Raw genomic sequence first — 24,579 nt, forward strand, 5'->3', positions numbered from 1 at the left:
AAGTAGATGGTCTTGACCTTGGTTGCAGCCTCCTTCTCCAGTCCTGCTTCTTCGACAATCGTTTCGAGCATCGGGGCCTGCGACACCTTCTGCGGTTGAATCACCGGCGAGGGCGCAACCTCGGTCAAATTCAAGTGGTGCATGAGCATCGGGGCCTGCGACACCTTGTGCGGTCGAATCACCTGTGAGGGCGCAACCTCGATGAGATTGAAGTGGTGCATGTAGCTAATTTGCTTTCCCATGGTTGTTGTGGAAAAAGGAGGCTTTTTAGTGAGAGAAAGAGAAGTTTATTTGCAATAGAATTTGATGGAGAATGTTGTGGGATGATGATGTTTTTTAGTATTCCAACTCATGCAGTATATATATACGAGTTGTGAGGGAAAGCAATGTTGAAAATTATGGGCTGAAATAAAATGCAGAAATTAATGGGAGAAGCAGAGACCATGTGTTTGTTTAGCTTTTAGATTGATTTATTGAGTAATAATATTGAAGTGAAACCACCTTTTACGGTAAAGATTTGGCGATAAATTAGCACTATTTCTAGATATTATTGTAAAAAGAATTTATTTAAATATCACACTGCATATAATTAAGAGAGATCAATCAAAAGAATGTGACATATCATTGAAAAAATACACATTCTTTAATGTAATAAGAACTACATTTGAAATAGTATAAAACAACTATTGGGGTGAAGTACAGCATTCAAGAAACTTAGTACCAAAATCAACACTGACTAAATAGCTGTGGGAGAAAATTAGGGTGACAAAATTATACTGATAAATAAATAATAGTACTACTACTACACTATAATTAGAGCAATTCATCAAAACTGAAGAAAACCAATAGCCTAAAGAGAGATGCAACAACTTCACCTCCGACCTCCATTTTCATTTGCGGAAGACCGGAAACTGCTCTACTGCTTCAGCACCACCTGCTGAAGCAAACAAAGATAGAAAAAAAATTCAAATATTGGCAAAATTAAAAAAAAATAAAAATTCACCAACGCGTGTGTTTGTATGTGAGTGAGGGTAGCTAAATTTTAGATAAGAACAATGACCCGTTTGCACAGAGACAGGAGGAAACTGGAAGAATCTGGGACTGCAACGATAATTGAACTATATTCTTTCGCTCCTTTAAGCAGATTTGTCATTTTTCTTAGCAACGCCGCGGCTCTTGATATTAATCCTGGATTTCTTGTGCTTTTCTGATTCAACGCTCTCTTTTAATCTCTCCAGAGCTAGAATGTAAGAGTACCATGTCAGAGAATAAAGACGTGAGATGTGAAGATAGTATAACACATAAAAGATGAGTGTTAGGTAATGTTCAGCATGATTTATCTTCCTCTTTGCTTCAATGTATTAATTTAACATAAAAAGCCACAGGAAGAGTGCAGCCCAGATCTAAAGAAAGGAATATAGATGAGAAAATCATAGATTTTATTTACCTGTGGTATACATGGTACGAAGTGCCTCTACCGATTCAGATGGAACAGAATATTCGGCACAGGATTCGTTGTCGGCTTTTTGTAAAAGTTTCTTAAATCGAATAACCTGAAACAAAAACATCAAGAAAATGAAAAAGTTCTACACAAAAGCAGATTGGAAAAAAATAAATAATAGGCCATGTTAATTAGCTAACCAGCATTGGCAACAAAAGGAGGTTGTATAAAATTCGCAGATGAAAAAGGCTGACAGTGATAATAATTGGAAGTCAAGTAACCACTCAAGACTTCAATATAATTTCATGTGAAGTGACAATTTTTGGTGATAAATGAACTACACAGAAAAAGAAGGGTATCTTTTAACAAAGAACAACATTCTCTTAAAATCAGTAAGACAGTAACTAAAACCAACAACTAAGATCATTAAAGGTACCTCATCGTTGCGCAGAAGTGTAAAGCAACGGCCACTCTGCCCAGCCCTCGCAGTTCGACCAGCACGGTGAATATAGGTCTTGATGAATCGGGGCATGTCATAATTGATTACATTTTTAACCCCTTCAACATCCATTCCACGAGTCATTGCATCAGAGGATATAAGAACTTGTGTTTCTCCTTCTCTAAATGACCTCAATGTTTTGCTGAAATCATGTCATTCCATATTAGAAAGCAATTAGGATAGCTAACTTATTAGCATTGTAAATTGAACACCAAAAATAAAATCAAAAGTTTTTCTCAGAAAAAGACACTTGACAACTACTCATTGTATGATCCTGGGAAGTTCATTTCCAATTGGTTAAATTTGGCAAGTAGAAGTAATATTTGTAACGATTCATCATACAAAACAATATAAGAAACTTTAAGAATATAGATATGCCTAGATCACCTTCTTACAGACTGACGTTGAAGACGAGAGTACTCTTTAATCTTAATTTGAAGGTCATCAAAGAAATTCAACAAAGTGCAGAGTCGGTGATTGGACTCCACAGATGAAGTGAAAACAATACATTTCTCCCCTTGCAAAGTTCCCAAAAGTGCAAGTAGATAAAGTGGTTTAAGCCTTGATGTACACACCTGCATAAGGATTGAGAAAATGCTGAGTAAGCTGTCAACAGTTTACATCTACTTAATGGGATATACAGACTTCTTCATAAAATTGAACCATTCTAATATATTATCACTAACCATGTATAATAAAATTGCAATCCCAGGAAATGGAGTATAGAAAAGATTATCATACCAATTTATAAGATTTCAAATTCTCAGGGAACTGGTACCGGCTTTTTCCAGTCGTCAAGAACAATGGATGGTGAAGATCGAGTTGAGCGAGCTTACTTGGGTCCTGAGTTAGTGTGGCTGACAGAACCATCTTCGCAAGCCGTGGATATGGCTTACCCTTAAAGCCCCTCTCGACACCACTGGTATTCATGTGTAATTAGAAGAAACAAATGACTTAGCTTAAGTTTGAAAACTATGCATCTGAATCAAACATCACCTAGCAATTAAGACATACTATTTCATAGTAGTATTATATTAAGACAAAACCCAGATTGTCTGCCCATCTGCTCCCTTACCCACCCTCACAAGATATGATGGAAGAAAATAAATAAAATAAAACAGGATCATGTAATATTAAATACGATATACATATAGCAGACAAGACAGACATCATGAAATCAACCAGCAAAAAACAAGAGGGGAATGATACTCACAAACTCCTAACTGTCTTTAGGAAGCCAAATGCAGGGCGGTTGATGGCGTCCCCAAAGGGAAACTGACTATTAGTTGAAGACTGTGCCAACTGAAGGACAGTAGGCAGCCAGGATTGATAAGCTTCCCTAAGCAATCGGTCTGTTTCATCAACCACCTGAATAAGACACTCAATTTCAGCTTTACAGATAATTAAAAGACAACTATGAGATAAGTAACAGTTTGTGGAATCAACCAAACAAGAAGCTAATCAGTATTGGCCGTGTGTCAAGGTTAAAAACATGATTAGTAAGACCCCCAAAACATATTTAAGGATATTTATATTGTCAACTAAGGCTTAAGATCACACATGAAAAGTGAAACTCAAGCAACAAACAAGAAATATGATTATAATCTTGATGACATGATATTGTGGGTTAGACAGATTGAGAGAGAACGCCCAAACTTAGACATTTAGATAATGAGGAAACAGTAATCAATAATTTCACACAAGGGAGATTGAACATTTTTTAACACATAAATCAATTCCTTACGAGATAACAAAGATGCTCGACTGTGAAGCCCTTGGTATGGTTAATGTGGTCCATCAGCCGTCCAGGTGTTGCTACAAGTATGTCTACTGAACTTCTTATCTCCGGGCTGAAATCATCAGAATCACAACAAACACCACTACCCATAGTAGGTTTCGTGATAAGCTCAGAGATTTCATCTGCAATAGACGATTGACCAACTGCTAAGCCCACCGACAATCCCACCGCAGGTGCCAAAGCAGCAAAAACTTCCTTCACCTGAAAAGCACACACAAGCTAACGAATTCACGCATTTGCATCATCCAACATTAACAGCAACTACAGCATAGGCATATCTCGTATCAACTGGCGTGCCATGAACAGAAAGCAAAATATTAAAACGACACAAAATCCCAATACCACTTGACAATCACTTACAACACATTCCATATCATTATTAAGCAAAAACGCAATCAATCGGTCGTAAAATTATACAAAAAATATGATGGAATAACACGAAACCTGCACAGCCAAGTCGCGAGTAGGAAGCACCACCAGAGCTCGAAGGCATTTAATCGTGCGGGTGGAAAGCATCTGCACAATCGGAAGAGCATAGGCGAGGGTCTTCCCGCTCCCCGTAGGTGAATTTATGCAGAGATCGCGCTCGAATGAACCAGGACCGATTGTCTCATGCCAAACAGCCGCCTGCACCGGAAACAGTGAATCGAAACCCTTGCTCCGTAGCGCCGACTCTAACCTAGAAAAGCAACTTCTCTAATTTAATTCGACTTTTCTCCAATCATTCTATTCATAGATTTCAAAATGTGGAAGACCTGGAGTCGAGGAAAGGAATGGAGCTGAGCGGGCATGAATCGGATAGACTGACATCGACGGGGTCTCTCATCCATGGTATCACCGGCACACTCCTCTTCTTCTTCTTCTCCGCCGCCATCTCCGCCATCACTCCGCCTTGATTTTGCTGGTTTGTGCTTGAGGAGATGAACTGCTTATTCGAGTGTAGTCTTTTACAGTTAGGGATTTTGGGCGGAAAAATGGTTGAAGATACATTCTAACCATCTTGGGCTGGGCTGTTTAAGGGAGAGGATTTGGGCTTTAGGACTACTCTTTCGTTGGACTTATATACCAATTACAAGTGACACTACAATGTCTAATTTATTATATTTCCTAATTTTTTTGGCATTTTTTAATTTAAAAAATCAAGTGTTAAAAAGGTTAAGGTGGAGAGAGTACAATTGAAAAATAATAAAATAAGAGAGAGAAAAAAGAAAGTAAAATATGAGAAAGTAAAATTTGCCAAAAAAAAAAGATGATTCAACTACCTTAGGACAATCCGGCGGTGGCAGATCCAGACACCGAAAATGGGGGTGCAGAATTTAATATTTAAATATTTAACTTAATATTATTTTTAATAATTAAATAAAAATAGCATTAGCTTCGTAATAAGATAGAAAATATACTAGTACTTGTAGTCCAATGATTGAAATTTATTGGAGACTCAAATTATTCGCGAACATTATAGGCTCATCATAGCCCAGTTCATCAAATTATTTTATTTTTAAACCAATTCGATTAACGTTTTAATTTTATAATGAAATATGAGTGAGAAAATTAATAAAATGTAGAATCGTAAAAAACAAATTGGACAATTATTCACACACAAACAAAAATAATAAATTGAGACGATTAATGACGAACGCAGAAGTACTATGGATCTATAACGGATGCCTAAGTTTATTCAATGCTAATTGTCACAAGGATTTATAACCAAGTGCAACTTTTATTACTGGACCTTATGTTAGGATAATGGGTTGGATTTTTAGTTTAACTTCAAATCGGATTTGGGTCCGAGTCCGTACGACAAGACCCACGAGTCACGTGACAACCATCCACATTTATTCTTTTTTTTTTTCAACTGTAATCTTTTAGGAGGACTTGTTGGCACTGCCAATTTTAGTTTGTTTTTTCAACTGTAATCTTTAGGGTTGTGTCTCAATCAAAGTCTTAAGGAAATACTCGTACCACCGTTTAAATCGGCCCCATTAGAAGAAAAGTAGAACACTTCTTAGAAGAAAAGTACTAGTACAAGTTACAATTATGAACGAATTATATAAAGATATACTACCTCAACTTAATTGGTTCAGAATAACACGTTATTAGTGTTATGGGTACGCAAAATTATTTCCATTCACATGAATCTAGGATGAAAATATCTTCTTAGAAATGAATAACAGAATCAACGGTAGATAGCATCCTATATACTCCTACTCATAGAGGATGAACGGTAGATATATCATCCTATATAATCAGCATTAGTTATATATAGGGTAAGGTTTGGATGAATCCAAATCTTATATTATATTCACTTCTTTCATGATAATAGATTCAATTTGACTTATACACTATTTTTAAGAAATGTAATGAAAATTTGACGAAAGTTGGTATTTATATACTTTGCTCAGTCCCATTATAAGCGAATCGTTTTATTACGACACTCATTCTAAAAACGATGATATTAAATAGTTAACGTGAAGAGAGTAAAGTAAAAAGCTTCTCTATTTACTTTATTATCTCCAGTTTAACTATTTCCTCCATCTCACTTAAGATGCTTATATTCCTGAGTGGCACGAGATTTAAGGAAGAGTTGTTAGATGAAGTAAGTAGAGAGAAAAAAATAGTAGTAATTGAATATTTTTAATGAATAGAGAGGAGAGGGGCGATTTATTTCCAAATAAAGAAAGTTGACATCTTGAAGATAAACTAAAAAGGAAAGGTGAACATCTTGAGTGAGACAGAGGTAGTATGCAATATTGCCTCGTCTTCGAAAAAATAGAAATTTTGAAAACGATACGAGTTTTAATGCACAATTGGTAAAGTAATAGATAAAATTGATAAAGTAAAAGAAAGGAAAAGAAAATTGGATAAAGTAAGAGAGAGAAAAAAGAAAAAAATAGTGAAAGTAATGTTAGTGTATTGTGTGGGGTCTATTTTCTAAACCAGAAAGGTTAGAAAGTTTTTAATTTTAAGGGTTTAGGGTTACATTTTCTCAAAACTTAGTGCCGAAATGAAGCAGACTATATTTGAGAAGTCTGAATGGCGCAATATTATTGTAAAAGTCTTCTCTTAATTTTGAGAAATGAATGGCGCTATGCTTTTTCATAAGTCCACCCAGGGAAACATCCTGGAACTTCCAGGCATGCATGGTCGTGAGACCTCGGGAAATGTCACACTCAACACCCAAATATAGAAGACGAAATCTACAACAACTCAAAATTTAACTCAAAATTCCGACAATGTCACACACTCAACACCCAAGAAAGCTTGTATATATAGAACGACGACTTTAAGCCTCTCAATCTACCACAACTCAAACTCCCTGAAGAAAAAGAAAGCCAACACTATTCCTACTTGTAAAATCAAACAGCAGATTACGCCCTATCAATGGCGACCAACGACGAGTCTTGGATGCGAGAGAAGCTTGAAGCACTGATGCCGTTGATCGGCGTGTACGTCGATCTCGCCTCCCTCGCTTGCGACATCCTAATCGCCGCAGATCTCATCCACGCCTTCCGCTCCAAGAAGCTATGGCTCCCCTCCAATTACTTCTCCCTCAACGCCCCCACCCTCGCCCTCCTCTCCGTCGCCCTCAAACTCCCCGCGGATATCACCACCAACATGACCGCCGCCACCGACCGCCTCGCCCAGATCAGCAGCCTCGCTCTCACGTCAACCTGCTTAGCCAACTTCCTGCTGTCGCTTGGATCCATGAGCGACGGCGACGTTCTCATCAACGTCACCGCAGTCAGCATTCTGATCGCCACCGTCGCAGCCGACGTCAGCATCCAAATCTTAGGTAATGATAGAAATTACTCCCTCCGACTCATTCAAGATGACAACCTTTCCTTTTTTTTTTTTTGTCCCAATCCAGATGACCACTTTCCAATTTTGGAAATGAACGTGGGCATCTTGAGTGGGAAGGAGGGAGTATGATGGTTTCAGTTCTCTCTTTACACCGATGTGTGTGATAATTTTGGTAGTAAATCTTTTTGTTTCATTTGCCAACAGGTACGCGGTCGTTCCTCAACCGCCGCCTCTTGCTCCCCGAGGAGATCCTCACGCTCACCCTCATGCTTCTTCTGCTTCTCGTCCTCGTTTCAACGGCGATAATGGTGCCCGCTAAGAAAAAATGCCTCGACGCTTTGTATCAGGAGAAGCATAATTTAGCCGATGCCACCGCCGACGTGGGGGCGGCGGCGGTTGACAGGCTGAGGAATCTCGTGGAGAAGTATTGGGTGATGGCGGCGGAGAGCAGCCCGCAGCTTATGATCGCTCGCTCCTCCGCCTGCGCAGCTGCCGGCGTCATCTGCCTCATAAACGCCCTTACCCTGGCACAGGCTATTGTGCGCACATGGATGGCGCATCGTAGCCTCGGCCTGACCGGTTCCAGCTACGGTTCCTCCACGGAATGGATTCTAGCCGTGCAGACGGTTGGAGTGATTTTCGGCACCTTCTCGACTTCGCTCCGGTGGTTCACAGCCGTCCGATACCGATGCTCCGATGACAGAAGCTTGAGATGTGAATTTGAAGTGGATGATTCTTGGACTAGGAAGCTTGTGGAGTTTCAGGAATGTCCAATTCATCATCCATCAATTAGGCACCACAAATACAGGAGATTTCTATACAATGCGAGAGGAATCTTAGTATATCTCATGCTCATAGCTCAAACATACGCTGTTTTGTTCTACAATCTAGTTTTAGTAATCTCATGCTGCGTGGCAAAGGCCGTCGTCAACACGAGAGCGGATTTGCCGGCCTACATGCTTCCGAAACAGGTGGAACAAGTTCTAGAAGCATCTAGAAGGAAGAAGCCGAGTACCCTAATCGAATTCCTGCGCGCTTCAACCTTCAAAGGCGTGGCGGATTTCGACAGCAGCCTCGTTCGAAGCATACACGGTAAAGACCCAAAAAACTGTAGAAATCCATCAGTTCCATCCTAAGACCAATTGGTTATAGGAGGAGGGCTCATGTGACTTATATACTAGTTTCAGTTTTTCTCTTGACACTGACGTGGGACAGTTATATGTTATATTTTTAGTTTCAATTGCCAACAAAAACTGCTGGTCCCTCGCTGTGGTCACACTCACAACCATCGCCGTCGCGCTCCCTAACGTCGAGAAAAGCAAGGCCGATCAGCTGGTCGAGGACGTGAGGGACGGCCTTTTCCTCGTGGAGGCTGTGGAAGAGAGCTTCTACAGCGACGGGGAGTGGAAGAACATAAGGAAAGCTGCTGAATTCTGGCTGAGAGTCGATCTTTTTCGCAAATGGCAGGAATTCGACCTTGCTGAGATCCGCTGCAACAGCCGAGACTTCAAACACGCGGTGGAATGGCTAGCGAGGGAAGGCGAAAGGATTGCGTCCGGTTTGAAGACGGACGAGCCGAGGATCATCGCGGCGAACGCCATGTACAGGATCGGATCCGCGGTTTTGAGCGGCTGTGGCGACGAAGAAAGCGCCGTTGGAGATGAGGAATTCTTCGATCGGTTGATTGGAATCATCGCGGACGTCTTGGCGGCGTGTCTCGCCAATTTAGAGCGGGTGATATCGGATAAGTGCCGCCGGAGTGCGATTGAGGAGAGAGAGAAAAACGTGATGCAGGCTGCTCTTCTGCTGGGGAGAAGTGAAGGGATTCTCAATATTTTAGCGGATCGCGTTCTACCTGAGGGATTGAATGAGGCTGCTGCTGCGTATGTTGAGGAGTGGCGGCGCGAGATGCTGCCGGAGACGGAGGTGGAGATGGTGAGTTCGGGGTCTATTACTCCGTCGGAAGGGAGTGGTAGCAGCGACTCGAGTGGATTTGAAGGAGAATTTGACAGCCCATAATTTTATATAATTTGTTGGCAATTGAAACTAAAGAATATAGATTATATAGTACTCCCTCCGTCCCCGATTAAGAGTCACACTTTGATCGGGTACGGGTTTTAAGAAATGTAAAGAAAAGTTGGTTGAAAAAGCTAGTGGAATGTGGGATCCATTTTTTTATATTGGGTTTTATAATAAAATGTGAGTGGATTGAGTTAGTGGAATGTGGGACGTACTTACTACTTATGGTAAAAATAAAGTGTGACTCTTAATTGGGGACGGATCGAAATGGAAAAGTGTGACTCTTAATCAGTGACGGAGGGAGTAATATACTAAAAGAAAATTAAAATCACAATTTCCACGGGCCACTTCTCCAATCACCAATTTTTGAATGAATTTCTATCATAAATTTTTGTTGGTGATATTTTTCTGTGGTATTTTCATTTTACCTAGGCAAGATTTGTCCATTATTCCTTCTCATAAATCCTTACCTCTACTCTTTATTTTTGTGGTGTACAACAATTTTCATATCTAGATATTAATGACTTAGTCTTGGTGGTTGATACGTTGCTAATAAATGAGCTGTGTGAACTTTTGATGTATCTGTTTTTAATCACTGAATACACATTTGGAAATATAGGCCTAATCTCGAGACATTGCATTCCCGCGTTCAATTGGTACACAAGAAATAAGTGGTTTTACCTTCAACCCCTTTCTCATATCATTGAAACCATTGTGTTCGGAACATGCGGTGGATTCGGGTGGGATCGGTGGTTGACCAACTTCACCGCCGGCGCATGAGGATCGTAAAATTTTGTTAAATCCGATCTTTACAGCTGTCACACACACCCTATATAACCTTTCTAAGTTGAGGTCTGTCGTCGTCCATTTTAGTGAAGATCATTGCATTGCCTCTGTCTTTCAATGATGATGATAACTTTTTTCACCGTATCTAATTTCACGAGTTTTGGGTCCATGGATCCTTGATGAATGATCAATTTCGACTTTCATGTTATTTTTAAGTTTTGCCTCCATGCATGATCAATTTTTAGGGTTTAGTGGACTCCTCTCCTGCAGCTTGCTATTATGATTCTTTTTTATTCTCTATATTGTGATATGCAAGTAATTTTATTTTATTTTAAGAAGGGGATATACTAATCATTTCTAATCGTGTCATTATTGTGTGGTGCATTTTATTAGTATGCCTTGAATCTGTATAGAATTGTGTTTCCTAATTAGAATAGGATTATGTTTCCGAATTATGATAGGATTATATGTGTGCCTATTTATATGGGAGTAGGGCACATAATTCTGTGATCTGACAGATCCAATCTGTAGCCATAATCTGAAAACACTCTGAATACAATTTGTTCTCCGTTTCCTGCCCGTGGAGATAACCAACAACGTTGGTGAACCACGTAAATCTGTGTCTTTTTACATTCTTTTGTTTGTCGATTACAGTATTACCCTATTTGTCATAACAAACTGGTATGGGTAGGGCCGCGACCCATGTTTGTGTCGACTGCGTCTGTTCCGATGTGATCTGGTTTGAGGGGGAAATTTGTTATGTACAAACTCCATCCCACATCGGGAGTCTGAGGGAAGTTGGAAGGTGTATATTATTCTTGTCCAACCCCAATTAGTTTGAGGCCTTTTGGGAGTGACCCAAAAACAATCCGTGCGGGCTTGACCCAAAGCGGACAATATCAAACGTTTGTTGCAGTCGACGATCCTAACAAATTATCAGAGCCTGGTTTTCGGACTAGGGTTTTGAATTCCGCTGCTAGGGTTTTCTGGTAAATCGAAGATGTTTGCTCTGAACGTGAAGGTCGCTGAATTCCGCTGCTAGGGTTTTCTGGTAAATCGAAGATGTTTGCTCTGAACGTGAAGGTCGCTGCTAGGGTTTTCTGGTAAATCGAAGATGTTTGCTCTGAACGTGAAGGTCGACACATTTGGGAGGGTTTTGAATTCCGCTGCTAGGGTTTTCTGGTAAATCGAAGATGTTTGCTCTGAACGTGAAGGTCGACACATTTGGGAGAAGTTTCTTCGTCTGGCATTGTAATGATGCGTTTGCAAGATGAATTCAGTTTATGGCAAATCTGAGGCAGAGAATGAGAAGTCTGTTCATCTAGCATTGTAGTGATGCGTCTGCAAGGGAGAATTCAAGTCAAGGTGGAGATTTGTTAGTATGCCTTGAATTTGTATAGGATTGTGTTTCCTAATTAGAATAGGATTATGTTTTCGAATTATGACAGGATTATATGTGTGCCTATTTATATGGGAGTAGGGCACATGATTCTGTGATCTGACAGATCCAATCTGTAGCCATAATCTGAAAACACTCTGAATACAATTTGTTCTCTGTTTCCTGCCCGTGGAAGTAACCAACAACATTGGTGAACCACGTAAATCTGTGTCTTTTTACGTTCTTTTGTTTGTCAATTACAGTATTACCCTATTTATAACACATTTAATCTACATAACGATTTATTTTGGTTGCAAGTAGCTAGCTTGAATTATTTGTTGATGTGCTTCATCGATCTACGTACAAGATCTATAGCTACGTGTATTTTGTCGGTAGTATTATTTTATATCAATAATCTAACTTTTATTGTAGTTTGAGGATCTAAAATAAAATAAAGCGATAAATAAATAAAATTACAATTTATTACCTTTGTCGATTTATTAGCATTAGCAAGTATAATAGTATTAGTTTTAGTCTAAATTCCAGTATGAGGAGGAGTAATTATCAATGGTAATTAAGCCTAATGATCTCCTGGCATCAATCTTCCTTTATTATTTATTAATACACTGCAGAGTGTTCGGTTTCCAAAATAAAATACTACCAAGATACAATCCAAGATTAAATTGTGAGATTATTTTAATTATAGGAGGTTAGCTATAGGGGGTTGATTAGTTATGACTAATTATTCCATAATTATTCATATACAAATTTAATACCGTATACAATCCTGTAAACCGAACACCCCACGTGATAAAAGCAAGTTACATCTACATCTATTTGATCTATTTTCAGATCGAAAAACAAATTCGAATACATACAAAAATTAAAAACAAAAACATCTAGCAAAAAATCAACTTTGAGGAATAACATCCGATTAAACAAAGATTAATGCAAATCGAGTAGAAAAATACTATAGTACTTGTAGTCCAATGATTGAGATTTATTGGAGTCTATTTACACTCATCAAATTATTTGTAGTCCAATGATTGAGATTTATTGGAGACTCAAATTATTCGAACATTATAGGCTCATAGCCCTGTTCATCAAATTATTTTATTTTTAAACCAATTCGATTAACATCAACGTTCTCTGTGTTCAATTCCTTCCATTTCGATTCCAATTTCTTCCCCAATTTGGCCTATACCCTTTTTTACCTTTTACTGCTATTGAACGATCTCTAATGGCGATTGCATTATTCAATTCTTCCATTTGTACAAATATACCCGTGTGCTCTTCCATTAAAGCTACAATCTTGAACTGATTTATTTCTTGTGTGAAGTATTTTGCCTTTTTTGGCCCAATTTTTTCAATCGGAGAGTGAAGATGAAGATGGTAAAGTGCCAGGTGTGGCAACCTTGCAAGAAGAAGAGGTTATTGTAGCTGTGATTCAAGAATCCCTTGAAGGGATCTTGTAGGTGAAGGCCACAAAGGGGGAATTTTGGGATTGATTCATTACATATCGATAAAGATACGGATAAAGGGGAGATGGTGTTGAGATCATCGAGACCAAGCAGCAGCGGCGGCGGCGGCGGCGGCGGCAGTAGCCGGACGCGCGTGGGGAGGTATGAATTGGGGAGGACGTTGGGAGAGGGGAGTTTTGCCAAAGTGAAGTTTGCTAAGAATATGGAAACAAGTGAGAGTGTGGCAATCAAGATTCTTGATAAGGAGAAGGTTCTCAAACACAAGATGATTGATCAGGTGTGCTGTTTGGAGTGGATTATATAGTTATTTCTGTTTGGAATCTTTAGCCTTTTAATCTTTTTTTTTGTGTGTGTTTGGATGTTTGTGTGGTTTACTTTGGTATCTTGATTTGTTTTAACTTTTATGCTTATGAAATTATGGTTGTGATGAATTTTAGGACAATCTAATGTGTTAAAGAGTTGGAATAGTGTTATAGCTAATTGATTTAAGTTTGATATCTTTGTATCCGGAATCTGCGTGTTTAGAAGTTGATTCCTGCTTCAAATTATCAGAATGTGCTTCTTGATCTATCAAGAATTATTGTGTATAGGTTTTAGGGGACTTGATCTGTTCTGTGCATTCGTATCGTTCTAACATGTATCGTTGCCATTGCAGATCAAGCGAGAAATTGCAACGATGAAATTGATAAGGCATCCTAATGTTATCCGGATGTATGAGGTCAGTACTCAGGTCTCTTTAACGAGGTTCCATTTTTCATAATGTGGTATGGGTTTTAGGTGCTTTGATCTTGAGATGCATGCTTATCGACTGGCTTCTTCTATAGGTTATGGCCAGCAAGACGAAGATATTCATAGTCATGGAATTCATCACTGGTGGCGAACTCTTTGACAAGATTGTAAGTCTCACTAATCTTCACATACTTTCAAAAAAAAAAAAAAAATTATGAGGTGCAATGTTGTTTTTGCCTTCTTGTTGTTAGGCTAGTCGAGGCAGGCTGAAAGAAGACGAAGCAAGGAAATATTTTCAGCAGCTCGTCAACGCGGTCGATTATTGCCACAGCAGGGGTGTTTACCACAGGGATCTTAAGGTGACTGCAATTTCCTCTTTGTCTTCTTTGGATCCATGTAGCTTCTTGACTTGTTCATTAAAATGAAAAGCTTGTCATTTATTATATTGCTTTCTTGATTTAAAGCCGGAGAATTTGCTGCTTGATGCCAATGGTGCTCTCAAAGTCTCGGATATTGGTTTAAGCGCCCTACCCCAACAAGTTCGGGTACTACAATTTGTTCATTTTTTTTCGTACGGTGAGGCATTTGGATAATCTAGATGAAATGTTTCCTCTATTCTTTTGTCATTCATTTTCTTAATCATTTATCAGCAAGATGGATTGCTTCACACAACATGCGGGACACCAAATTATGTTGCTCCAGAGGTACACGACCTTTTTTTTTGCTCAATCGGTGCTGTTTTACTGTTTCTTGAACTGCTTGATCTCCGTCGTGTCACAGGTGATCGACAATAAGGGCTATGATGGAGCCAAGGCTGACCTATGGTCTTGTGGCGTTATACTTTTTGTACTCATGGATGGATATCTGCCCTTTGATGACTCGAATCTTATGTCACTCTACAAAAAGGTATATGCCGTATTTCATGATATTCGCCTGGGAATTTGTCGTTCCCGTTACATGCATGATGACTTGATGAGTTCAAGCATAGAAACTGGGCATGAAACTGCGTGCTATCTTGGCAACGTCTGTTGAGCTTGCGGTTTAACTTCATTGCAGATAGTCAAGGCGGACTTCACGTGCCCTTCATGGTTTTCCTCGAGTGCAAAGAAACTAATCAAAAGAATTCTGGATCCCAAGCCGTCCACCGTATGCACACTCCTCTTGTGATAAATCTGGTTTTCTCTTGTAGCCGCTTCTTATTATTCAGTCACAAGTCCTTATGCTTCGTTTGCCACTCAATGCAGCGTATTACGATCAATGAACTCCTCAAGAATGAGTGGTTCAAGAAAGGATTCAAGGCACCTGTTTATGAAGAAGAGGAAGGTATCCTCGACGACGATATCAATTCTATCTTTAATGAATCAGCGGTACGGATTTTAGTTTGGCTACCAGTTTTTTTCTTTGTTTCGAAGGAATTATGATATTTCGCCACTCACCAAATTTGCGTCCAGGACTCTCCAAACCTCGTTGTGGAGAGGCGCGACGAAGGGCCCCCAGCCGCACCAGTGGCTATGAATGCCTTTGAGCTCATCTCCACCGCACAGGGTCTCAATCTCAACTCCCTCTTCGAAAAGCAAATGGTATGCTTAGTGCGTAGTTAGTCGATTAGTAAAAAGTGAGACTCACTATTTCGACATATTTAATTAACATGCTTCAAATCTCCTCCTACTTCAGGGTCTTGTGAAGCGAGAAACACGATTTGCATCTAAACGCCCAGCCAATGAGATCATATCGGAAATTGAGAAAACTGCCGGGCCTATGGGGTTTGATGTGAAGAAAAATAACTACAAGGTTTGATGACTAAGCTTCATACATTAGTTTTCCTAATTATACATTTCATTATAATCTCATTAGTTCTTGGTTTGCCATTTCATTTAGATGAAACTTTATGGGGAGAAATCTGGGCGGAAGGGCCACCTATCCATTGCGACAGAGGTATGTGAACTAAAGTTCTTCTCGAATCTCGACTCCTCACTCAATTACACACCCTACAAGGCATACATACATTACAGTTGAACCAAATTACATGTCAGCTGTTATCTTGCTAGAAGAGATATATTTTGTGTTTGTGTTTGTGTTTATGTGTGTGTGAGAGAGAGAGTGATGTTCTGCAACACTTTTGTAATAGTCTTGGTTCCAAATGATGTTGCAGATTTTTGAAGTGGCTCCATCACTTCACATGGTTGAGCTTCGCAAGTCCGGGGGAGATACGTTAGAATTCCACAAGGTATTATTCCATTCAACATTAAGACGAAAGGCGATCTCATGAGATTTTGTCTGCAAATATTGGATCTTCTTGGAAGACGAAAGAGGATCGATTTCACAAACATCCCTATTAGTTCTAAGCAATTCAATCAATGAAATGCTTTGAAACTGAAACAGGGTTAGCTAATAATCTCCTTTTTCTTCTCCTTACGCAGTTTTACAAGAACCTTTCGACTGGGTTGAAAGATATCGTATGGAACACAGGCGATGAAGTAAAAGAAGAAAGGAGTAATGGTACGCGTATAATTTTCTTGTGGTCTGTAAATCATTGTTGTGTCGTGCATCATATCGTTGATCTTTTTGCAGGCACAGACGTCTCAACAACGTAATATCGAACGTCGTGGACCTAGTCTACTTGTATTCTTTGCTTTGTTTGATACTACTATATAAACATTATGGAATTGCAAAATTGTGGTGGTTCTGAACATTTGATTTGCTTGTGTAACAAATTAGCATAATGTATATAAATAATTGCTACTATGATTTGCAGATAGAACGTGTTTTCGATTAATAATCACTAAGTGTATGGTTTTTCTGAAGTTAAAGATGGACAGTGAGTTTACATATGAATTGGCTAATAATTGATAATCAATCAATTTTAATGAAAAATATACTAATTATGTCACACCTCAACCCTTATGACTTATGCACTTACTATAATTATATTCAAATTCCAACAAAAGCACACATATTATATAATTTCAAAAATCAACATTTATCAAGTACATATTTTAAAATATTCTGAACAGTAGTGGGGCCCTCTCACCACTCTATATACTATACATTTATCTACATGCAAAAACGATGAGGAGGAGAAGGTTGTCAAAATGTGTCAGCCGCCGACCCTTATAATAACTATAACTCACATCAACCCACGCATCATTGATATCTTATTCCTGAAAAATATTAGTGGTTTATATGAGCCACAACTCAGTGTATATAAACCTTACCTTTAATTCCACATCACAAACAATCAATTATATTCTTTAACCAATATATATGTAACATATGTTCAACAAAATAAAAGATGATTCTATATAGATATGCATATGCCACTCTGTTCAGTTTATTATTCTGTGACAGATCAAGCCTGACATCTGCCCGGGATTCCATTGTATCTGACCCGAAGGTCTCATTGCCATTGTACATATATATATGACCCGAAGGTCCATTGCCATTATATATATGACCCGTAGGTCTCATTGCCATTGTATACATATATATGACCCGAAGGTCCATTGCCATTGTATATATGACCCGTAGGTCCATTGCCATTGATATCAGACCCAGGGCATGATTGTCACAGATCCTTTTTAATTCAATGATTCAAATATTTCCAAACCATGTGCAAACATATCAATTGCATCAATTGCATATTTCTATCATATTCAACCATTGATATAAAAAAAAAAACTCATAATCATATCAGAGTCATATCATATAGTCCAATTATTCACTTTATATAAATATCTAGCAAGAAGCACATAAAACATGTAAAATTAAAAGTGTGATTTATACACACCTGATCGTGAAGATAATCAAATTACGACCCTGGACCATTGCTTTCCTGTTTTGTTCTCAACCTTCCCTCCTAAAGCATTATTCTTAATGTTACTCTCCAACCTCTTTCTCTCTTTTCGTTTTTCCAAAAAAAATCCCCTCCTAACATAAAAATTGTTGGTATATATATTTGTACATGGGTCGGTTTACTTCCTCCTTACCCTCGATAAAAGAATTAAATTTATAAAAGCAGTTTCTCCTAGATTTTTAAGCATAATCGTTCTAATATGGCCACGTATATGATATCATCAAAGCCTATCCAATTTGTTTAACTATTATTATAAGTTGCATGACTCGTACAAATATTGTGCATGCAATCTTATAATTTGACACGTAGAAGTAAATAATCTATTATTAAATTGATACATCATTATCCTTCTCCTTATTTCTTTTATATTATTAATAGTAGTATTTATTAGTGTGTGAGATACAATTATGAGATTAACTACATATGTGTATATATTTCATGCACATGTACTCTACACACACGTACACTTATATATGTGCATGTACAATTCATATTAATTTCACACAATTAATTATCATGTTATTTTAATGCTACTAATTTAGTATTTTCTAGTGCAAATAATATGTAATATTCAATTACAATAAAATATGCTAATATGCAAAATAATGCATGTTTCGGGTTAGGGATGTCACAAATTAAGATAATAATTAGGGACATTATTAAGGGCAAATCTCTTCACAATAAAAATGACAAATATTTATATACAAATTCCTTAAACCAATTAGTTTTATAACAAATTAGTCTGTTTGATGACAAACCTGAACTTTCTCTTATTCTGTGCAAGAGCAAAAGCAATTATTTCTCGAATTCATAAACCTGCATTTGTGCGCAGTTTTAATCACCCAGTGCGTGTCCTCTCCAATCCCAACACTGATATTTACTCGTGTAACAGAATCATCAGCGGCCTGCTAAAATCCGGGTCTTTAGATTCTGCATTGAAACTGTTCGATGAAATGCCTGAACGAGATGTTATTACTTGGAACATCATGATTTCAGGGCATTATCGCCTTGGCTTACTAACAGAGTCCTTGAGTTTGTACAATCAGATGGTTCTCGATTGTTGTGTCGAGAGCTCATCGACGTTTTCGACTGTTCTCAGCATCTGCAGCTCGAAAGGGTTGTTTAGAGAAGGATGTGAGGTTCACTGCAGAGCTGTTGTTTTGGGGTTTAGCACAAATGTGTATGTTGGCTCGGCCCTCGTCGATCTCTATCTGCGAATGGGCTGCACCGGCGTTGCTCTGAGATTGTTTGGTAAATTGCAAGAGAGAAATTTGGCTACATGGAACGTTGCTCTGCGTGGAATGTGTGAAACGGGGGGAGTGAATGAGCTGTTTAGAATGTATGATGAGATGAGGTTGGAAGGTGTGGAGCCTAATGGGGTTACGTATTGTTATCTGATTCGGGGCTGTGGCTACGAGAGGTGTTTAGAAGGGGGAATGCAGCTGCACTGCTGTGTGATCAAGGGAGGATTGGTTGATTCAGATTTGTTCGTGGCGAATGCTTTGGTGGATTTTTACTCCGCTTGTGGGAGTTTGGTAGAGACGAGGAAGGTGTTTGAGGCTATCCCGCCTTCAGATGTAATTTCTTGGAACTCGTTGGTGTCTGTTTGTGCAGCGAGTGGGTGTATACGTGACGGCCTTGAAGCATTCAGGGAAATGCGTTTGTGGGATAAGAAGCCCTCGGCTTGTTCGTTCTTGGGGTTCTTGAAAGTGTCTAGTGCGGCTAGGGATTTGGTGTTTGGGCAACAAACTCATTGCTCTGTTCTCAAGGCAGGGCTCGACTCTGTTCTTGTGCAGTCCGCGTTGATTGACATGTACGGGAAATGTGGGGAGATTGGGGATGCGGTTGGCATATTTGACGGGGTTCTTGAGAGGAATGTCGAGTGTTGCAACTCTCTCATGACATCTTTGCTGAAGTCTGAGCTCTTGGAGGATGTTGTTGATTTGTTTGGTGTGATGGTTGATGAGGGGATAGGGTTTGATGAAGTGAGTCTCTCTTCGGCTTTGAAAGCCCTAGCCGGCTCATCTGGCTGCACGGTGCTGCATTGCTGCGCTGTGAAGTCGGGCTTTGAGTCCGATGCTGCAGTAGCGTGTGCTCTGATTGATGCATACTCTAGAGCCGGGGAGGTCGGATTGTCCTGCCGTGTTTTCAATCTGCTTCCGTCCCCGAATGTGATATGTTTCACTTCGGTTATCAGTGCCCTAGCGCGAAACGGGAAGGGAAAAGAGTGCCTTGAAATGCTCGATTTGATGATCCGGAAAGGCCTGAAGCCCGACAAGGTGACATTCCTGAGTGCCCTAATGGGCTGCAGCCACTCGGGGCTCGTTGAAGAGGGGAGAACGGTTTTCCACTCAATGGAGACGATTCACGGCCTAGAGCCGGAGAGGCAACATTACTCGTGTATGGTCGATCTTCTCGGCCGGGCAGGGCTACTAGAAGAAGCAACAGAGATGATGAAAGACACTCCATGGGAGGATGATTTTGTGATTTGGAGCTCTGTTCTGAGGAGCTGCAGAAATCATCGGGAAGAACAACTCGGGAGTCGAGCTGCCAAGAAGCTGATAGATCTGCAACCGGAGAACCCTTCGAGCTGGCTGCAGGCGTCGTACTTCTACTCGGATATCGGAGATTTCGAGCGAACGAAAGAGTACAGAGAGATCGCGACTGCGAGGAAGGTGAGACGAGAGATAGGTCGGAGCATGATTGAAATTAAGAGTTGATGCCATGAATGAGTAGAAATTGGAGAAACTTAAGTTTCCAAAATTGCTGCCGCAGATAGAAGATTACACTGTACTATAGAGAATAATTGTTTCAAATATACAATGAAGAGAAAAATTTGACTGCCTCGATTAAAAAGCATAAGTATCACAATACAAAAAGTTTCAAAGTACTATCTTCTTAATAGATTTACAAATGGTATAAAACCTTCTCATTCTTACATGAGAAAATTTAGACATTTTTATTCGGAGCATAGCAATGAAATGCCGGCCGCGGAAACGATCAGTCAAACTAACACGTGTCCGGTGCAACCAAAAATAGATGAGCGAAAACTGCCACAATGATCTAAATCATGTTTGTGTATCTGTTCTACTTTGTTCTGGTGATGACTATGTGTGTTAATTCAACAAGCGCCCGCCTTGACCTCTGCACGACCTCATCCTCATTTTCTGGAAGGGCGTCGATAGCAGCTGATGCGAGCCTAGCATGCTTTGCTGCTAGCTCTCTAGTTCTCTGAATTCCACTACTCATTGAGAGATATTCTAGAGCCTATACATAGAGATAGAGGACTCAATACTCCAAATAATCAACCGTTGACACACGATAGCAAAACTTACCCGGTCCACATTTGAAGACTTCTTGAATCCTTGATTGACAATCACCCGAAGCTCAGGAAATTCCTCAGTAGCGAACAATATAGGAGCAGTAACAATCCCCTAGAGAAATTATTTGAAATGTCACTGTGATGTAGTTGTTCAGGAAAACAGGCTAAAATGGTAATGGAGATACTTACATGGCGAATGTCGGACAAAGACCCCTTCCCGAGAGAAGCTGATGTGCCGGTGAAATCGAGAACATCATCGATCAACTGAAATGCCAACCCCTGCAGACACATGCAAACAAGATTTCAAGATAGAGCTATTAGTTAAGTCAAAACACATAACATACCCTCTCAATTTCATTTTACATAAAAGCAAGAACGACAACAGGAAAAAGTAGTACAAACCAAGTTCTTGCCGTACTCAAAAGCCAAATTTGAAACTTCTGCCGAATGTCCAGCAAGAAGAGCGACAGACTTGCAACTATTGGATATCAATGATGCAGTTTTGCAGTATGTCTTTTCCATATAGTATTCCATGCTGCCAAAACAAACCACGCGATATTTTAAGAAGAACAAACAAAAGATAAGAAAAATATCTTAAAGGAGACCAGTTATTTATATCATGTGATCTTTTTCTGCAAGCTACCAAGATCTGAGAGAAAAGCCAAACAAAAAAGAAGACGTAAGCCCAACTAGCAGCATACCTGCAGCGCTGATCAGATGTAGTCATCATTTGCATGGTCTCACCGGTGACTAGATGTTCCACGACTTTAGCTATGAGTGAAACAACCTGTAATAATAACAAGAAAACGTAAATGATATTTAGTGTGATTCTTGAGCATGTATATGATACTCGACTTATAGGGTACCTCTGTGTTTTTCAAGGAAGCAAGAGCCACACAAGCTCTAGATAGCAGGAAATCTCCGGCCAACACAGCTAACTACAATTTTAACAAAGAAGACATGACTCAGTAGACGAATAAAGTTTAACTCAAAAGGTAAAGATGGCAGAATGATAGGACCAAGATAATCTTGATTCGAATAGCAAGTCGATTGCCACTTTTTCCTTATAGTCAAGGGATTTGAAAAGGATAGAAACCATGTACCTTATTTCCCATCACATGGTTCAAAGAGCCAATACCCCGCCTTGTATCAGCATCGTCCAACACATCATCATGGAGGAGGCTGGCAACCTATTATATTACATGGATATTACTAAACGAGAACTCAGCCATACAAGACGTACTGAGTAATTGAAAGCAGGACAAATGCATAATAATATCATAAATCTTATCACTAGCAACTGAACTATAACAAGTCTACAAACAGAGATACAATCTTTAAGGTCCTGAATAGACTGATTCTCCATACAATTTTGGCAAAATAGAGCCACTAACATGGATCATCTCTGTTATTTCAGCAATGCACTGTTGTCTTGTACGCAACTCTGTCGACAAGGCATTGACTGCAGCCTCAGAAGTTTGCCTCTGGATTGGTAAGTCTAGAGCCGTTGCCATCAATAAAAGGACCTGCATAAGTAAATCATTTACAAAAATTTTTAAAAATCCTGTCTAGCTAGTAAAACGGGCCAGCACAAAAGGTTAAATACTGATTCTTTCAATTTTTGCACAAGAGCACAAAAGAGTTAAAAAAAGCTGTGTAACAACTAACAAGTGGCAATGCACAAGTCAGATAGAAAGGAGCATCTTACAGTGGGTCTGAATCTTTTTCCTTCAACTCCAAATTTGAAAAAATACTCTGCGGCAGAGGCAAGCTTGGGAACCTGTATGAGATGAAATGAAATAAGTACGAATCACCTTACTTACACATCTATCTCTCGAAAACAGAATCAAGGTAAATGCCATACCTCCGCAACAACCATAGACCTCAAGTGATCCGCGAGAATCGACAGTTCATCAGCAACTAGAGAAAACGGGTCTACTTGCTCCTGCCATACAAAAAAGAAGGTCGGCCAAACAATAAAGCGCATCCACAACAATATACTTCAAAGAAATGAAAAGTAAATGCAGTCTAACTAAGTTATTTGCAATCAATTTGAATATCAATTATCAACACAATATCACTACACTGACCTCAACTGCAGAGCTGCTCCGAAGCTGAGCCTGTTGCCCGGCGGTACTATAGGCATTTGACCCCCAAGAATAAATAACTCTGCAACCCAAAACCTACTAATAAACAGTAACAAAGCAAATATAATAATCCTACAATGTAAAGGTACAACATATACCAATTGCAATTAAACAAATGGCACCAAATCACCAAGCTATAGATCCCTTTTCATTTATCAGAACATAAGTATTCAGAGGGTTCCTCTATCTCTCAAATCCTACAGACAAAATTTTTATTTAAAAAACCATCCCAATCATTGATAAAGACTGTTACTTTAACCAATACAAGCAAGCTCCATTAAGTAAACAGCTCATTTTCGATCATCAAATTAACAAATGAAGAAATCATTTTAAAAGCAAGCCCTAAAAAATTAGCTCCCACTACTCAAACACGAGTCGCGTGAATTCACCTGGGGAGAAGATTGAAGAGGGTTTCGAAAGTGAGAGGGGAGCTCGAGCAGCAACGGCGCGCTTTCCAGAGAAGAGTAGACCCATCGACCACGGGATTTCGCCAACCGCGCGATCCCTCTCACCGACATCATCTCGGGTGAGGGTTAATTAATTGATCGGTGATCAGTGATGATTGAGACAGGAATCTTTCTGCAGGAATTTAAGGAAAGTGATTGATAGCGACTTGCTCCAATCCCACATGAGCTGCTGAGATTGGCTAAATGCGATCCCATAGAATCCATGTAATTGTTGTTGTGTTGGGCTTGAAGCTAGTCCCAACAAGTAGTCCATTAGTGAAGTGGGCTTTTAAGGTCCAATCTATTTTATGAATTAAGTATATCTATTTCAATCTTTTAATTTGTGTGAATTTAATAAATCAAGATAATTACTTCCAAAAAATTAAATGAAATTTGAATATGAATATAAATGTTTTTTTGTATGAAACTTATTTTTGGAAATAAATAATAGACCAATCTTACACACATTGAATCACAATTCAATTGCCGGAGCTAGACGTCACCAAACCGAACCGGCCCGGCACCGTCACCGGGAACCGAAACCGCGGTGGCGGTTCGGAACCGGATAGGAGTCGGTGGTTTAGGCGGGCCGGTTTAGGTTCACGAAAAATCAAGAACCGTAACCGCCGGTTCGGCGGTTCCGGTAGCTTTTAGGGTATAGGCATGCAGGCGTAGGCATGCCGACTAAGAGTATATATATATATATATACTATCTATTTACATTTATAATTTATTGTTTTTTGCTTCAATTTTTTTTATTTAAGTCTTTTGATTCTTTTGTAATTTCAATTTTCAACATTTGTATTTGTAATATCGACATTCACATATCGTTCAAATTTGTATGATTGTATGATTGTTTCAATAAAATTCCAATTGTTC

At 39.2% G+C, this 24,579-nt stretch overlaps 5 protein-coding genes and 1 long non-coding RNA gene across 8 annotated transcripts; 3 read left to right on the top strand and 3 right to left on the bottom strand.

Annotated features, from left to right (window-relative positions):
• Positions 1–601: 601 nt before the first annotated feature.
• RH1 (RNA helicase 1) lies at positions 602–4,688 on the bottom strand. 2 transcript variants are annotated; one of them, XM_048090260.2, is made up of 10 exons: positions 4,494–4,688; positions 4,183–4,417; positions 3,685–3,939; positions 3,154–3,308; positions 2,682–2,859; positions 2,328–2,515; positions 1,878–2,082; positions 1,448–1,553; positions 1,061–1,240; positions 602–934 (listed from the first exon to the last, which is right to left on the bottom strand). In XM_048090260.2, exons 1-9 carry the CDS (start codon positions 4,619–4,621, stop codon positions 1,137–1,139), a joined length of 1,554 nt encoding a protein of 517 aa, XP_047946217.1. In that variant the 5' UTR covers positions 4,622–4,688; the 3' UTR covers positions 602–934; positions 1,061–1,136. The 2 variants fall into 2 exon arrangements, with proteins under 2 accessions (XP_047946217.1, XP_047946216.1); XM_048090259.2 differs by having other exon boundaries at positions 602–937.
• A 2,431-nt stretch (positions 4,689–7,119) lies between these two features.
• LOC125195452 (uncharacterized) lies at positions 7,120–9,558 on the top strand. The gene is made up of 3 exons (XM_048093599.1): positions 7,120–7,531; positions 7,744–8,631; positions 8,774–9,558. The coding sequence occupies exons 1-3, from the start codon at positions 7,120–7,122 to the stop codon at positions 9,556–9,558; spliced, it is 2,085 nt and encodes a 694-aa protein (XP_047949556.1).
• Positions 9,559–12,801: 3,243 nt separating this feature from the next.
• LOC125192798 (CBL-interacting protein kinase 23-like) lies at positions 12,802–16,711 on the top strand. Its single transcript, XM_048090451.2, has 15 exons — positions 12,802–13,480; positions 13,859–13,921; positions 14,028–14,099; positions 14,184–14,291; positions 14,397–14,477; positions 14,583–14,636; positions 14,713–14,838; positions 14,989–15,078; positions 15,177–15,299; positions 15,384–15,512; positions 15,607–15,723; positions 15,811–15,867; positions 16,085–16,159; positions 16,353–16,431; positions 16,504–16,711. Exons 1-15 carry the CDS (start codon positions 13,268–13,270, stop codon positions 16,524–16,526), a joined length of 1,410 nt encoding a protein of 469 aa, XP_047946408.1. The 5' UTR covers positions 12,802–13,267; the 3' UTR covers positions 16,527–16,711.
• A 157-nt stretch (positions 16,712–16,868) lies between these two features.
• LOC148929470 (uncharacterized) lies at positions 16,869–17,908 on the bottom strand. Its single transcript, XR_016128840.1, has 2 exons — positions 17,720–17,908; positions 16,869–17,093 (listed from the first exon to the last, which is right to left on the bottom strand). It is a non-coding gene; the product is annotated as an uncharacterized LOC148929470 (long non-coding RNA).
• Positions 17,909–18,534: 626 nt separating this feature from the next.
• LOC125192797 (pentatricopeptide repeat-containing protein At1g74600, chloroplastic-like) lies at positions 18,535–20,630 on the top strand. The gene has a single exon (XM_048090450.2). It carries the CDS (start codon positions 18,535–18,537, stop codon positions 20,503–20,505), a length of 1,971 nt encoding a protein of 656 aa, XP_047946407.1. The 3' UTR covers positions 20,506–20,630.
• On the bottom strand, positions 20,609–23,891 carry LOC125192799 (solanesyl-diphosphate synthase 1, mitochondrial-like). 2 transcript variants are annotated; one of them, XM_048090452.2, is made up of 12 exons: positions 23,644–23,891; positions 23,198–23,290; positions 22,972–23,052; positions 22,816–22,887; positions 22,502–22,633; positions 22,211–22,297; positions 21,974–22,045; positions 21,809–21,894; positions 21,510–21,642; positions 21,297–21,386; positions 21,121–21,219; positions 20,609–21,052 (listed from the first exon to the last, which is right to left on the bottom strand). In XM_048090452.2, exons 1-12 carry the CDS (start codon positions 23,773–23,775, stop codon positions 20,873–20,875), a joined length of 1,257 nt encoding a protein of 418 aa, XP_047946409.1. In that variant the 5' UTR covers positions 23,776–23,891; the 3' UTR covers positions 20,609–20,872. The 2 variants fall into 2 exon arrangements, with proteins under 2 accessions (XP_047946409.1, XP_047946411.1); XM_048090454.2 differs by having other exon boundaries at positions 23,198–23,276; positions 23,644–23,762.
• Positions 23,892–24,579: the final 688 nt, after the last annotated feature.

Source organism: Salvia hispanica, chromosome 4, assembly GCF_029641045.1.
Source record: "Salvia hispanica isolate PSC_SH4W2 chromosome 4, Shi_PSC_v1, whole genome shotgun sequence".
NCBI lineage: Eukaryota > Viridiplantae > Streptophyta > Magnoliopsida > Lamiales > Lamiaceae > Salvia > Salvia hispanica.

What these genes read in the sequence shown, in the direction of transcription:
- LOC125195452 (XM_048093599.1), top strand. Translation starts at nt 7,120, where the DNA reads ATGGCGACCAACGACGAGTCTTGGATGCGAGAGAAGCTTGAAGCACTG. An exon ending in CGTCAGCATCCAAATCTTAG is followed by an intron (nt 7,532 to 7,743) that starts GTAATGATAGAA and finishes ATTTGCCAACAG; the next exon opens with GTACGCGGTCGTTCCTCAAC. An exon ending in CCTCGTTCGAAGCATACACG is followed by an intron (nt 8,632 to 8,773) that starts GTAAAGACCCAA and finishes TTATATTTTTAG; the next exon opens with TTTCAATTGCCAACAAAAAC.
- LOC125192798 (XM_048090451.2), top strand. Translation starts at nt 13,268, where the DNA reads ATGGTGTTGAGATCATCGAGACCAAGCAGCAGCGGCGGCGGCGGCGGC. An exon ending in CCCTCTTCGAAAAGCAAATG is followed by an intron (nt 15,513 to 15,606) that starts GTATGCTTAGTG and finishes CTCCTACTTCAG; the next exon opens with GGTCTTGTGAAGCGAGAAAC. An exon ending in AAAAGAAGAAAGGAGTAATG is followed by an intron (nt 16,432 to 16,503) that starts GTACGCGTATAA and finishes ATCTTTTTGCAG; the next exon opens with GCACAGACGTCTCAACAACG.
- RH1 (XM_048090260.2), bottom strand. Translation starts at nt 4,621, where the DNA reads ATGGCGGAGATGGCGGCGGAGAAGAAGAAGAAGAGGAGTGTGCCGGTG. An exon ending in TCGAGCATCTTTGTTATCTC is followed by an intron (nt 3,309 to 3,684) that starts GTAAGGAATTGA and finishes TGTCTTATTCAG; the next exon opens with GTGGTTGATGAAACAGACCG. An exon ending in CACTTCTGCGCAACGATGAG is followed by an intron (nt 1,554 to 1,877) that starts GTACCTTTAATG and finishes TTTTTGTTTCAG; the next exon opens with GTTATTCGATTTAAGAAACT.
- LOC125192797 (XM_048090450.2), top strand. Translation starts at nt 18,535, where the DNA reads ATGACAAACCTGAACTTTCTCTTATTCTGTGCAAGAGCAAAAGCAATT.
- LOC125192799 (XM_048090452.2), bottom strand. Translation starts at nt 23,775, where the DNA reads ATGATGTCGGTGAGAGGGATCGCGCGGTTGGCGAAATCCCGTGGTCGA. An exon ending in GGAGCAGCTCTGCAGTTGAG is followed by an intron (nt 23,053 to 23,197) that starts GTCAGTGTAGTG and finishes TTTGTATGGCAG; the next exon opens with GAGCAAGTAGACCCGTTTTC. An exon ending in ACATCTGATCAGCGCTGCAG is followed by an intron (nt 21,643 to 21,808) that starts GTATGCTGCTAG and finishes TTGTTTTGGCAG; the next exon opens with CATGGAATACTATATGGAAA.